The sequence below is a fragment of the Belonocnema kinseyi genome, chromosome 5, assembly GCF_010883055.1.
Source record: "Belonocnema kinseyi isolate 2016_QV_RU_SX_M_011 chromosome 5, B_treatae_v1, whole genome shotgun sequence".
Classification (NCBI taxonomy): Eukaryota; Metazoa; Arthropoda; class Insecta; order Hymenoptera; family Cynipidae; genus Belonocnema; species Belonocnema kinseyi.
In genome coordinates, this window is record NC_046661.1 from 112,262,193 (window position 1) to 112,278,233 (window position 16,041).

At 31.6% G+C, this 16,041-nt stretch overlaps 1 protein-coding gene across 1 annotated transcript in view; it reads left to right on the forward strand.

Moving 5' to 3' along the window:
- The first annotated feature begins 4,348 nt into the window (after nt 1-4,348).
- The window catches only part of LOC117172690 (5'-3' exoribonuclease 2 homolog), a 113,433-nt gene continuing 101,740 nt past the window's right edge, over nt 4,349-16,041 (forward strand). The window contains exons 1-5 of the mRNA XM_033360834.1: nt 4,349-4,541; nt 6,116-6,243; nt 7,345-7,456; nt 13,318-13,491; nt 13,579-13,741. Coding sequence (XP_033216725.1) covers nt 4,467-4,541; nt 6,116-6,243; nt 7,345-7,456; nt 13,318-13,491; nt 13,579-13,741 — 652 coding nt within the window. The 5' untranslated portion in view covers nt 4,349-4,466. The remainder of the gene's footprint in view (nt 4,542-6,115; nt 6,244-7,344; nt 7,457-13,317; nt 13,492-13,578; nt 13,742-16,041) is intronic.

A 16,041-nucleotide genomic window follows, 5' to 3' on the forward strand; every position in this document is an offset into this window, starting at 1 on the left:
TTAAAAATATTTCAGAAGAATTTAAAAGATATTAAAAGATTTCAGAAAGTTTAAAAAGATTTTTTAACATTTCAAAAGATTTTACCACTGTTTCAAAAGACATAACAGATTTTAAAAGATTCTACAAAGACTTTAAAGATACCAAAAGATATCAAACATTCTGCCAAGATTTTTAAGACTTCAAAAGATTTGAAAAATATTCACAAAGAATTCCGAAAGATTTCAAAAGATTTGACAAAAATTTAAGAGATTTTACAACGATTTCAAAAGATTCCATAAAGATTTGAAAGATTCCAAAAGATATAAAAGATTTATAACATTTCTCTAAGATTTTGATGATTTCAAACGATTTCAGATTCCATGAAAGCTTGTCAACCAGATTTCAAGAGTGATTAGCCTCAAATTATTATCGGATTTTCAGTTTAAATTTCTGTAAAATATTTTATATGTATATTTGGAAAGCTTTCGAATTGAAAAGGCTCTAGAATCCTAATTTAGTAATATAATTCAGTAATTTATTTAATTTTTTAAGATTGTCTTATAAAATTAATCGATTAAACGTACTAAACTGTTACCTTTTTCATAATCCTTGGTATTTAAAGGTCTTAAAATCAAATTTGGATCCCGTGGCAAATTTGTCAGTCGATCTAATAAACTTGCGCTGAACAAATCCATTTCTTCGGAATGTGATTCACTTTTTTCCAACTGAAATAAGAAAAAATTGGTTTTCATCTTCATAGTTTTAAAGAATATCAAATCTTAAAGTAACAAATTTAATCTGAATAAAAAAACTGCAAGAAGGATTACAAAATAAAAATGTATACTTAATACAAAAATTTCAATATTTTTCTTATTTAAAAATTGTTTTGTTAATGATGAATTTTTCCAATAGATATTTAACTCAGATCTTTCGTTTTAATTCTGGACACATAATAAAAAATAGATAATTGTTTACAAATAAAATCTACGAAATCACAAGACTAACATAACCTAAAAACTCAAAACAAGTAATTCATTTCACAGATTTTACAAAATTATAGTATCTTAAATATATTTAATTTAAATTATTTTAATTTTTACCACTTATAGACCACAAAAAATAAAAAAAATATCGACAGCACCTCCAAAATCTCTATAAATGATCAAATTTCCAACTTATACAACAATGGAAAAAACAATTTCGATAAACATTTTAAATATCAACAAGAACAAAATACACATAACTATACCTTCTGTCTTCACAAAAGATACTTTTTGACTTCGAACAAGACACGTCATTCAATTTTTCGTGAAAAAGACGAAAAAAAATCCTGAAGTAGAGGCTAGGTCTAAAATCAAAACCTGTTTGTTTTCAAACACGCACGTGGCAGATTTGACAGTACACGAGTAGACACTTTTTTGACGTTTCTGGTTTTCCCTTAATTTATAAATTTAGAACTAATAGAATCAGTAAATACTATAAATAATAGGAATGGAAAAAGAACATATGGACTTACCGTTTGTGGTTCTTCCATTTCAGAGAAAGAGACAATAATTATCCATCAGATTTTTTATGGACCAGAAACTCGTTTCTTTCAAGTCTCTCTGTTTCTTTCTCCCACTACTTCCACTAGGAATTCCTTAGGCTCTTATTATATTCGACAGTTATTTTCGACAGATACTTTCACGAATAATCTGTGATTGGTATATTTGTAACTTCTTATCGCGCAATGCCTTTGAGTTTGAGCTTTGGCTTTTACAGTCGAAAATCGTCTAAAAAGATTCCTTTTTTTTGCCTTTGCCATTAACCTATAACCTCTGTATAGATAATTTCTCAAGTTGTTACCAAATTTAACAGATAAAATATGGGTATGTTCCGATTTGAGCAGTTGAGAGTTATTTAAAGTTTCAAAGTTGGCAATGCCAATGTATAAGCATAGGCTGCCGGTGCGCAATGATGCCTATGCTTATACATGGCATTGCCAACTTTGAAACTTTAAAAAACTCTCATATACTCAAATCGGAACATACCCTATATATTTCTTTATCGAACCACTAATTATTCACGAGGAAGTAGTTTTACTTGGATATAGTTAAAACCATACGAGGTGGTTAAAACGATTAATAAACCGCAGGTTTTTACTAAAAATAAGAAATTGGAAAGTTTATAATGTATGGAAATCAATTACTTTTTAAAAAGTCATTGACTGATTTCTCTACAATGAAAACTTCCGGTTTTTAAATTTTAGCAACAAAAAAACATTGAGTTTTATTAAAAAAAGAAAAATCGCGAAAACTCGGCTTCTACTCGACGAAACAACCTCGTTTGTTTGCAAATAGAAAAAACCTCTGCCGATGATCATTTATGTTTTGAAAATAACTTTTCTCCCGAACAAAGTTGCTCCTTATTGATGTTTAAGAAAGCCGTTGACAACATTTGAGCCAAATCGTTCTGTTTGTTTAAAAGATTCAAGATTCGAGCCATTTTTTATTGTCGCTTGCGCGCACTCTACTCGAGTCGACATAATCAGATATACTAATCCCCCGCAGACGCGTATTTCTTAACCCGTCTTGAGTTTTTTTTTTCAGAAATGATTAAATTTTTAAGAAAATTGTTGTTTCAGATTTTTTAATTTTGCTAAAGAGCAACAATATATAAACCAAAAAAGTGACAAAATTGGCCATTTCGACTGTGTTATTAATATTTCACTTCATTATTATTAACAAATTTCATAAACAAATTCTTACTAGTATTTCATTTTTATATAGAAGAAAATTGTTTGTTTAACGCTATAGTTACAAATATTTTCGATGAGAGTCATAATTTATAACAAAAATTTAAAGTAAGTTAACATTTAAAGTTCTTATTAACATTTTCATGAAAAAATTCTCAATAAATGAGTTTTTATCATAACCCTCTATTAAATGTCTTATAGAAACTTATACAAATGGACAAAAGGATATATAGAACCATATAGAGCCATACAAAATGTATAAAATTTCTATATGGCTCTATATGGTTCTATATATCCTTTTGTCCATTTGTATAGGTTTCCATAAGAAATTTAATGGAGGGAACTAAATAGATTCTTCTGACTTTACATACTTTGAGCTATATAAAACATGAAGGTTATAGATTGCTATTAACAATTAATTCATGTAAACAATTGCTCAAAAATTGCCGTTTCCTTATAGGAAAAAATTATTTTTTCTCAAGTTTTTGGTGGAATGACCTTGCGATGATTAAACAAGAGATTGCTTAAAAAAGAATGTATGTGATTGTTATAAGCATTGTTTTCAACAAAAACTCAAGTGTATCATTTTAACATACAAAAGAGACGTTTTTTAAACTGAAATTGCACTTTAATATAAGCCAACAGTGATTAAAAAGCTGGATTTGAGACACTTCCCTGGCGAAAGTATCAGATCTTCCGAATCATTCCGAATTATTCCGAAATCTGTATTCGAACCAACCCTCCAAAAAATGCTACATTTCGTTCAATTCAAGTCGATTAAAAATTAATGCGACTTAATCCGTTCTTCCTCTATTAATTGCCTTATAGAAACTTGTACCAATGCACAAAAGGATATATATAACCATATAGATACATACAAAATTGATTAAATTTCGTATGGCTCTATATGGTTCGATATACCCTTTTGTCCATTTCTATAGGTTTCTATAAGACATTTAATGAAGGACTTCCAATCAAAATCAATCCGGACAAAATTTTCAATCCGAATGAATACAAATGCTGTCGAATGAATCAGAGTGCGGATTCATTCAGATTCAAAATTTTGTTCAGATTGAATCGAATTCTCTTTTGTTTTGTTTTCGAAGTCTCCTTTGTATGTAAAAATCATAATTAAAAAAATGATTTTTTCCTACGAGGAATGACTAGGCATTTCTAAAAAGCATTTCTAAAAAGAACTCGAACCCGCGCGCGCGGTAAAACAAAATCGCTCGAATCTTTCAAACAAAGTAAACGATTTGGCTCAAATTTGATCAACATTTTTCTTAAACATCAAGGAACAATATTGCCACTGGAAGTTTTCCGAACGCGAAACTTCCATTTAGACTTTTCTAGCCAAAGTCTGAGGAAACGATTAGTGACTAATAATATTACTGTGAAAAATTATAATTTAAAATTCTTCAGTTTCAAAGACTATAAGTTATAATTACTAATGACATATTTGGTTGTATTTTTGAAATGGTTGGTATTATTATAATAAACAAAAATTAGGAAACAAACTTTTTGAAATCTGTGCCAAGAGACCTACACGGTCGGTAAGATTGATGTTACCGACTGGTGAATGTGACGCTGTGATCGAAAGCCAAATTTTGCTTTTGGGGTTATGTTATGTACGATGGCATAAAACCCTGAAAACAAAAGTGCAATCCAAACGAAGTGAAAGTGACAAATATTAAAGAAAACCGCAGTGAATATATTTAGTTCAAGTGTAGTAAATCCTGTTTCTCAATAAGCATGGGTGTACCCGCATTTTTCCGGTGGCTGAGTCGAAAATATCCATCCGTAATTGTCGAGTGTATCGAACAGAAGGTATGTTCAAATTTGGTCTTTTTAGAGCGACATTGCTATATTTAATGTATAATTATTCGTATTTTACAACATTTAGAATTTAAAATGATAAGGAAAATCTTAAATTTATCCTCCCGGATCTTTTACGTGCATATTTAATTTTAATTAATTTCCAAAATGCCGAATTTGAGGTTAGGGCATTGTCTAATGAGTCTCATCGGTCTAATGTTTCATGGTCGCGTCAATTTTTAATCTAAATTCACGCGTTTTTATATATACAAAAATTTTGGAATTCCTTTTCAATAGTATGATTCATTCATTGCATTAACTTTATACTGCTCTTAAATTATTTAAAATAACATACGCTGCTTGTGAAATCTAAAATATTTTACTTTTGTAGCACAAAACAAAACTTTCAGAATTTGAAGCATTTTAAGTCATTTAATTTCTGGGTGGTTTCTTGATCGGTATCCGAGAAATTACAGTGAATTTATGTTTTGACCAGCAATTTTACAATTATCTAGAAGAGCAATCTATCCAATCACTTGAAATATCACAGATTTCATGTCACATGTTACGCTCGTTTAAACTTTTGTTCCAATGTTTAATTAAAGTAACTTTTCAATTATGAAATCATTGGGTTTACAATGAGGAATTCTAAAATCTTGAACTTTTAAAATATTCCATTTTAGATTTTTATTGTTAAGCGTACATTTCTAATTTTAGGAATTTCAAAATGCAGTCTTGAAGAACAATTAAAAATTAAGTGTTCGAAATTGAAAGTTTGTGGCAAACAACAATATTTTAAATTAATTAACTGTAAATGTACATTAATTAATTAATTTTAGAATTCAATTTTTAACCCATTCAATTTAAACCTTTTTAATTAAAAAAGAACCATTTTTGAATATTTGTCAATATTTTACTGTTCATTTAATATAAGCAATCATAAAACAAATATTTCGAATTAAACAAGTTGAAACTGAATTGTTTGAAATAGTTTTGAATCGCTACAATTTCAAAGTGCTAAATTAAAACTTTGAACGTTACAACTTTGATTCTTTTATATAAAAAAAATCTGAATTTTTAAGTGAAAGTGTTGAAGTTTAATGTATAAAGAACAATTTATGAATTATTAATATGAAACGACTTGAAATTGCTTATAATTATGTAATTTTAAACATTTACAAGTTTATTTGTTGATTAATTCTTCAATTTGGAGCACTGAAAAAGATAGCACAAATTTTTATTTCGTAGTTATAAGGCATTTAATTTAGAATCGTTCAATTAAAAGTGTAAATTATCAAAGGTTTGAATTAAAATTTGTTTAGCTTCAGTTTTACAAGTTTACAATTCAAAAGAGTTCCACTTTGAGTACCTTAATTTCCTGTTCAGTTTTGTTTGCTTTAAAGGAAAAAATATTGCAGCTTTAAAAGTTCGAATTTTTCAAATTTAATAACCGTCAAAAGTTTTTGTTAACTGAGAAAAAAAAGGAAAATGACCGGGAATTTTTTCGTCTGAAGAAACGAGTGCAATTCAATTTTAATTTGAAAACTGATTAATTATTACTTGGAGTATTATTCTCTTTATTTCAGGCCGTGACAGTCGATGGCGTTCAAGTTCCAACAAATTCTTCTGAACCGAATCCCAATGGGGTCGAATTCGATAATTTATACCTAGACATGAATGGTATAATTCATCCTTGTACACATCCCGAAGACAAGTAAGAAAAAATTCCGAAAATAAAAAAAAAGTGTCTATATTTTTAACGAAGTGACTAAACCTACGCCTACATGAAGTGGAAAAGTTTACGAAGTGTAACGGTGGCAGTGCTAGTTCGGTCAAAACTATATTTTGATTTTGATGGTAGTATACGGCTTTTACTTTTCAAGTATTTTATAGTTTTCTAATTCTCAGAAAACTAATAAAAAATCGTATAGCTTATTATTAAAAAAATAGAAAATTTGGTATAAAGGTTATTAATTGTTTTTATAATGTATACTAATCATATTTAAATTCAGAAGTACGAAAGATTTATTTTTTATTTAAAAGATTTTTTTAAATGTCTATTGCGAAACACCTGATTTTTTTGCGTCAAAAAAATTATTGCTTCGGAAGGTACGAAATATGATTACCGTATTGCCCTGGATGATAGTTTTTTTTTTCAAATAATCGTTTGAATAAATTTACAATACTGGCGAGAAAATCTGGAAATTATGTTTTAAAACATTTTAATAAATAAAATTTTAAGAAAGTGTAGGCAGCTAAAATCGAACGCGCAACCTTTTGCCTGAACTACCGGAAAATTAATACACAAATAATGAACTTTCATTACAAAAATAATGAACTGAAACTAAAATTGAGTATTACCGGTCTCCCCTTTCAAGCGGAAAAAGGAGAAAAAGAGAAATTTTCCTGAAAACGTGGGAATAAAGAGGAAAAGTGAGAAATAGGTGAAAAAGTGTCAAGTCTGTGATTTAATAAACCACAATGAATTGCATTCTGTGCAAGGAAGTAAATAATGTTAATTTAGAATATATATTTTCTTATGTAGGTTTTTGTGATGTAGGATCTAAAATATAGATTTTGGATTTTCGATAGGAAATCATACGTCAATAGAGTCCAGTTCCGTCTAATCTTTTTTTAAAAGGATAAGCAATACGAATTTATTTAGTTTTCTGAGAACTTCAAAACGAAAAAAGCGCCTTGCAAAAAAAAAGTCTTATACTACATATTGCGTGCTCGTACCAATTCAGAACGAGAATATCGTTCTGATAATTGTAATATTGTCCTTCAATAATTTTGCGATCTGAAAATTTTTCAGGCCGGCCCCAAAAAATGAAGATGAGATGATGGAAGCTATTTTCGAGTGCATCGATCGATTATTCCGAATCGTGCGACCCAGAAAAGTTCTTTACATGGCCATCGATGGAGTTGTAAGCAATTAAAAATCAATATTTTATAACTATATAGTATTTTGACCGATTTCATATGAAACCTATCAGTCTGATCCTGTTGATCTCATGGAGTTGTTTGATAATGAAATATGTTGTTGTTTTATTGTTAAAAAATTAACAAAAATGTTCTCTTTAATGTTGTACAGGGTGTCTATTCACCTGTGAAACCGGGAAAACCTGGAAATATCGGGGATGTTTTTTTAAAATTCTATTTTGTTGAAAATTCATTTTATTTAGTTGAAAATTAGTCCTTTTTGGTAGAAAATTAATTATCTGGCTTGGTTCATCACTTTTATTGTAAATATAATAATTTTCTTAAAAATATGTTCTGTTTTTGTGTGAAAATCAATTTTTTAACTGAAAATTGTACTATTTTGTTAAAATTTTTGTTTTGTGTGTGTCAAATTTAACTGATTCAGTTCAATATTTCATCATTTTAGTCGGAAATTAATCTCTTTCGTTGAAAATTCATTTTTTCAACTGAATATGTACCCATTCCTTTTTTGCTTTAAAATGTATCCCCTTTAGTTAAAAAATTTATGTATTTTGTTAAAAATTCATCTATGTTAACTATTCTTAACTATTTCAGTTAAGGGTTCATCCTTTTTTAGTTAAAAATTCATATTTTTGGTTGAAAATTCAACTACTTGAAAGTTAAACTCCTTGGTTTCCTTGGTTAAAGATAATTTTCTTGGTTGAAGATTCGTCATTTTAATTGAAAATTGATCTCTTTGGTTAAATATTAGTTTTTTGTTGTAGATTGTATATTTTTTTTATTTAAACTATTCTAGTGGAAAACTTAACTATTTGGTTTAAAATTCGTTCTTTTAGTTAATAATTAATGTTGTTAACTGATAATTTCAATATTCCATAATTTTAGTTAAAAATTCATCTCTCTAGCTGAAAATTTCTCATTGTAGTTGAAAATTCGAATCTCAGAGCTGAAGATTTATCATTTAAAAAAAAAATCAAGAAAATATCAAAAGTAGTGCCTTTCTTGTGAAAATTGACTTGTTAGTTTTCTTACATTCTCATCAGAGAAGGTATTTGATTTGTGTAAAATTTGACCCGCCCCCCTTTTTTTTGTCAAATGTCCTCGTTTTGAGACCCTCTGGATCCGAAAAACAGGTTTTTACGAATGTGTCTGTATGCCAGCCATTTTGGATAAAAATTCAAAAAATCACCACTTTTTTCAAAATTCAAAAATTCTCTGTACGGTTATTCGTAGTATTCAACAAGTCAAACAATTTATCCTGATGACTTTTTTTCAAAAAGTCAAAAATTACCAGAGTTATAGCAATTACAAAATTCCAAAAAACACACGTAAATGGACAGCAGCAAAACTACGATGCTCTCTCCCTGACGTCCAAGAATCAAGTGAGGGTCAAAAGGCAAACCGGTTATAAACATACCTGATTTTTCTTTCCTCTTTTTTATTTTTGTCCAAAAAAAGAATTTTATCTTTCCTGGATTTTTTTTCAGCTTGCAATAGGAACATTTTATGGTGATTCACCAAATATTGGTCGTTAGATTCTTGGTTTTATTTTCAGGAATTCTACACATTAACTTTATCATTGGAAGTTAAACAGGATTTTCAATTTGATTTTAATCTCATGTAAGTTTCTTAAATTTTATATCTAAACGTAAAAGTTGTGAATGTATGAATAGCAATATTTTTTCTAGTTTTGAATGCGTTAACGCAATTATGTTTCATGCTTTTATCGGTTGAAGACCTTTCAGTAACCCTTCAACCTCAAATTTTGGATATTTCTTGAAAATGAAATGTTAATCGACAGAAGAATGAAAGATGGCTGAGAAAGCACATACCAAATACGTAACAACTATTCTAACCTTCCTTATATTTTCACCGGTTCTGTAACAACCATGAATGACGTTAATGAATGACGTCATGCTAAAATACTTACTTCAAGCCATCGAGGGCTTCCCGCTCTTCGGGCCTCTTTTTAATTTGTCAGTCACTGACGCAGGCGAGACCATATAACATGGACATAGTCCATGTCCTCGCAATAGCGCTTTAGCAATTCAAGATGGTTCACCACTCCACTCATGATTTCGAACCCGCTATGACATGCCTAGTCTCCTCCTGTTCCTATGTCCAAGCAGGTGGTTTGTGACTGAGTTTCGCCACTTTGAATATCCAAGCGTGTTAACTTGGAATAATTAGGCCTTGGAATAAGCAAGAGTTCACTGTATTTCAGCTTCAAACAGGCCGTCCATCTTCTCATTAAATTGGTCTTGTACACAATTCCTTATGCCTAGAAAACAAACACGTGCGCTATTATTCTTTTGTCTCACACAATTCTTTAATTATTACAATATTCATAGAGAAAAACTTGTATTTTATAGTATCTATTATCTAAATCAATAGAAAAACAAAGGCAATATTTTCGATAATTCACGAAAATCTTCATCTTAACTTAACCTACCTCTCTCACCCCTCTTCGTCCATCCCCCGATCGTCACCAGCAAGAACGGCTGCGCCGTCTGTGCTCGTAGCATTGAGTACTTTCGCTGTAGCTACACGTTACAAATTCGAGATGCACGAAATCGCGCTTTGTGTTTTTTTCGGGTGATTAAGTGTTTTGTAGTGTTTAAAACTTGTGCAGGATATTCGGATATCGGCGTCATTTGCTTTATGATGCAGACACCGACTCGAGAAAGGGCCAGGATTCTCTCCCGGCAAAAAGGCCTAGTTTCAAGAGTATTATATCTCGTTACCGCGACTCACAAAGTCAGATTAATGCTTGAGAACTTCTTGAGAACTTTCTGGTTCTTCAGAAATGGGGTCGTCTGAAAGGCTATTGGAATTTAAGAAATTGAGAACGCGTTTTAGTTGGTTTGTCAAATGCTGTATTTGAGCACAAGGAATGGGCTTCGTGCATGGATATAGGAAACACGGAACTAGGCATGCCATCCTAACTTGGCGAGCGGGGTTGAATCCACGGGAAGGGGGAGAATTCCATGAGTGGGGAGAGCCGCCATCCTACGATGTGCCATTTGATTATGCACACGAGCATTTTTACCGACAAACTGTGCATGAAAATATAAACATGTGGGCGCTGCCATGTTTGTCGCGGAACATCAAAAGGTGGCGGACCTCCCCCCTCATTTCATCACCCCCGCAATGGCATGCCTAGTCTCTTGTTTCCTATGTCCATGGCTTCGTTATGCAAAACTAATAATAGATGGCAGCACCGAGTCGAGTACTAGACACTTTGTCGATGAGAGGCGAAATTCAATATGGCGCTTGGTATGGATATATATTGAAATATGGTAATCCTAACCTCTCTTAACAAGAAACAGCCAGAAAAATATTTATGAACATTTTGCAAATGCTATATGATAAATATCATTTTAAAAATTTGAAAAATGTATTTTGTGATGTTCACAATGTATAAGGGGCATTTTATACTTATTGACAAATTTTATTTCATTGGAATTTGTTTCTCATTGACAAAGGGTCTAGTACTTGGCTCGGTGCTGTTACCTATGATTGCCTTTGCATTATGAATCTCATTGTTGGCCTATAATCTGCCAGCCGTGGTAGATAAGACTTTTTCAGGTTTTGATGCTTCTACCTCGCAAATATTCCAGGTACAGGCGAATTTTGACCTAATAATGCAATTGATTTGTAATAAGAGGGCGGAGTGTTTTGACAATAGATGGAAACGCCGCCTGTCGGAGCTTCAGAACAGAAACGTTCGAGCAGTTTCACGCAGTGTCCCCCCTAGTTTAGAATACATTCTCACATTCTGCTTCAATCGTACAACCGTACCCTGGTAGCTCCACCTTCTCGACCAGTAGAAAATAACCCTATCGGCGGCATATCTCCGAGGCTGGTGCAACAGAATCGCAGGCCGATTGTCAAGGAAGAAAGCGCTCCCAGAGTGTCATTTATTTCCCCCTGCGACAGACGAAATTCTTAATAGTAGCGCTAAGGCGGGATCAGACGTTTTGGATGCCGGATCTACTGAGCAGGAGCATAGAACCACCGCTAACCATTCAAGACTTGGAAATTGTGCTGATAGACTTGGCCCCAGGCCAACCTCCGCAGCAAGAGGAACGGCTCACACTACATGAATGGAAATTAGGGTCTGAGAAGATTTACTTTGAGGAGTTAGAGTAGTTTGACTTTGCAGACCCACAGGGCCCCTATTCAAAGATGGATTCGTTGGTGTTAACCCTAGGCATACACAGGGTATGGATTTGGCCAGGTTCTTGTCAGGCTTATTTCTTACTGAAAAGTTAGCTGATAACAACATTCTTTTTCACAAGTCTGCATTAGCAACATTTGCGTAGGTAGATCTACATTAAGGTTAACTTCAGATTTTTGATTAATTAGGTCCTAAAAGCAATTTCAGTGGTGAAGATCTGGGGATTGACGAAGAGGAAGAGGGCAGAGAGATGTAGGTTATGGGCTAATGCGTGCCGGTACGCAGGAGCTTCTTTCACAGGGATGCCGTGTTACGGTTCCGGCACACTTTAAGGTAAACCGACAATTACTGGGACAGCTACGAAAAGCTAACTCACATAAACACAAATTTAAAATGAGAAGTTATAATTTTTGGTACAAAAACCACTATAATAAGTGGCTAATACATTGTTTTCTAGATTAGATTAACAGATACATTTTATAGTTAATTATTCAAAATTGATATTTTTGAAGCTAGTCACATAGCCCAAAAAATAATTGAAATTGTTTTAACACTTTTTCCAATTTATGTATAAATTTTAATTAAGATGAATTCTAAATGAAACATATGATAGTGGACTTTTCAACCAGAAATAATTAATTTTCATGCCGAAAAGATGAGTTTTCTTCAAAATAGTTATATTTTTAACTCGAAAATAAAAAATTTCAACAGAAAAGTTAATTTACAATCAAACAGTTGAATTTGCAAGAAAATTAAAACATTATTCTTATTTATATTTATAATATTCAATATTAATCTATAATATTAAATTTTAATGCAATTGTGCAATTCACGTTGAAATGTCGGAAATGTCCAAATGCGGAAAATTTAACTATTCATAACTTCTTGAACATAATCGCTAAAAAAGTTATGAATTGTAATCTTAAACGTATTAAAAATGTGAAAAAGTACTATTTTTTGTATTAGCTTAGAAAATTTCATTAAAACAAGGCTATAAAGGTTATGAGGAAAGTTTTGAAATACAAAAAATGGCGAATTTAGCAGCGATTCATTCACAGATTTTGAAGAGTATTTATTATTTTTTATTATGTGTATAACTTGACTAAACAAAAATAAATAGTGGTAATAAATTCATAAGAACTTCAAAAATACTATGAAATTTTTACTTTTATGATTTATATTATAATATAAAAGATATCCAACGATATTTTTGATTGTCCCAGTATTGGACATATTTTTACTATGTCCCAGTAATTTTCAGTTTACCTTACGTATTTTGTTGTAATTCAAAGAAATTGCATTTTGAACCAACCAAGTGAAGTTTTACCAAGTAGTTTACATTTCAACTAAATATATTAATTTGCAAACAAAAAAGATTTTTCAGACCAGAATAAACAAAATTTTAGGCATTTAAAGTCTGAAGGGAAAAATAATTTTTAATACAAGTAGGAATAGGAATATTTGGTAGGAAAACATTTTTAGTATAAAAACTCCTAATTTGTAAATTGCAATTCACAAAATTCTCGAAAATTTAAAAGAACAGACAGAAAACAGCTGCTTTAAGTCTTATTTACGCAATATGCAACCAATCAGGTATTCAACAACAAAGAGTGCGAGATTTTCGAGAATTTCGTTTCTCCTGTTTAATTTAATCATTTTCCACAGGCTCCAAGAGCAAAGATGAATCAACAGAGATCTCGCAGATTCCGTGCCTCGAAAGAAACTTCAGAAAAAATCCTAGAAATCGACAGAATTCGAAGTGATTTACTTTCGAAAGGAGCCTATCTACCACCAGAAAAACCAAAAGGAGAACATTTTGATAGTAATTGCATCACACCGGTAATACATTTTATCCAGAACTATATCAAAATTTTCCATGAAACATGTTTTTCATTGTTTCTCATTATTTAATGGTGAACATTTTAGGGTACACCATTCATGGCAAGATTATCGGCTTGTCTGCATTATTATGTTCACGAGCGTTTGAATAACGATCCTGGGTGGAAAGGAATTAAAGTGATTTTGAGCGACGCTAACGTCCCTGGTGAAGGAGAACACAAAATTATGGACTATATTCGTCGGCAAAGAGGTGAGCAAGATTTACATTTATAACAAAAAATATTTTTATTGAAAAACGGTAACAGCTACAAAAAATACGAAATTTCAACAAAATATTTCAATCCTCAACTAGAACAGACTAATTTTCTCTTAATCGATAAATATGGATTTTCTACCGTAAGAAATGAATTTTGAACAAGAGTTGAACTTTCAATGCAGAAAGATTTTTTCGACAATAAAGAAAAAAAATGTCATCTAAAACGTTATATTTTCAACATAAAAAGAAGAGCTTTCTGAAAAACAGTTGAATCTTCCTCTAAATAATTGAATTATGAACCAAAAAGACGAATACTTTTCTATCAAATTCTTTAATTTTGAGGCCACAGAGGTGAATTTTCTACAAAGCATTTGAATTTTCATCAAAAAGCTCATTTTTAACTAAGCGGTAGAATGTACAGTTAAAAAAAAATTAATTTTTCACCCTAAAACCATTTTCAATGAAAGAGATGACTTTAACTGAAATTATGAATCTTTAACCAAAATATAAAGTTTAAAGAAAGTAGTTCAACTTTCAATCAATTAGATAAAAAGAGATATTTCGGGTTTCACTCGTGTAAAAAACTACGAATTGTTTGCCGACGTTTCGTGAACATTGCAGTTCACATCTTCAGGGCTGACCTGAAACTGAGGTATCAGATCATGATGTTCTTAGGTATACTTTCTACGATGTCTGTGATTGGCTAGAGCGCCCCGCCGTGGGCACTAGTCGAACTTGATTGGCTAATCAAGTCTTTTTTTAAAAAATCCGGGAGAACGGAGAGCCAAATCCGATTGGTATTATATCCATTGTCTCTATTGATGTTATTAGGGTGTTTTAAGATTTCGATTGCTTCTCTATGTTTTCTTGGAAATTTGTTGTGTGTTTTTGCAATGACTGTTGTTTCATCAAATAAAATGTTATGTCCTGTTTCGATATGATGTTGAGCTAGTGCTGATTGCGTGAAATGTTTTAGCCTGACTTTACTTTCATGTTCCTTCATACGTTGGCTCACCGCTCTCCCGGTTTCTCCAATATAGACTTTTCCACAAGAACAAGGGATTTTATATACTCCTGGATCACTGAAGGATGCCTTTTTATCTTTACGGTTATTTAGTAGTTGTCCTATTTTCGCAGGTGGTTTCAATATGGTTTGGATGTTGTGTTTGTTGAGAATTCTTCCTATTTGTTCTGTGACACCTTGGATGTAGGGTAGGGTGGTGGTAATTTTTTTCTCTCTTTCTTTCGTAGGTTGTGTTGACTTGCTTTTTTGAGTGTGTTTTCTTATTGCTTTATCAATTTGTTTGTTTGTGTAATCGTTCTGTATAAGGATTTGTTTAAAGTTTTATCATTCCTTTTGTAAGTTATCTTTGTCTGTTATGGAGACAGCTCTGTATACAAGGGAGTTGATGACCGATTGTTTTTGAGATGGGTGATGGTGGGATGACGCATGTAGGTATCTGTTTGTATGCGTGGGTTTTCTGTAAACTTCGTGTCCTAATGTGTTATCAGATTTTTTGTAAATTAATACGTCCAAGAAAGGCAGTTTTCCGTTTTGTTCTATTTCCATGGTGAACTGGATATTAGCATGTAATTGATTGATAAAATCGAAAAACTTATTTAGTTCATCTCGTCCATATCACCAGATGACAAATGTGTCATCAACTTAACGGAACCAGAATTCTGGTTTAAGTTTGGCTTGGTTGAAGATTTTAGTTTCTAGATGTTCCGTAAAAACATTGGCTATTACAGGTGAGATTGGGGATCCCATTGCTGCTTCTGAGGTTTGTTCATAGAATTGGTTATTGAACGAGAAGTAAGTATTATTGAGACATTCTTCTATCAAAGTTACAAGCTCGGAAGGGAAGTTTGTGAAAGATTTAATAATATCAATTGTATCCGAGATTGATGCTTTCGTAAAAAGAGAATTAAAAAAGTAGAGAAAAAAAAAGTAAAAAGAGATTGGTGCTTTCGTAAAAAGAGAATGTGAATCTGTTGTATCTTTTTAATAAAGTCAAATGAGTTTCGGACGTGAGAGATGGAGTTTCCTGTAAAAGGATTTAGTTTTGCAGCGAGGAAACGTGCTAGGTTGTAAGTTGGTCAGTTTATTGCGCTGACGATCGATCTGAGTGGAATGTTTTTTTTGTGGATTTTTGGGAGCCCGTAAAGTTTTGGATAGATGGGATTAGTAAGTATTAAGTTAGATATTGTTTGGCTGTCAAGTTTAGAGTCTTTGAGGAGAATCTTTGTTTTACTGACTATTGTTTTTGTGGGGTCCTTTTTAAGTTTTTTGT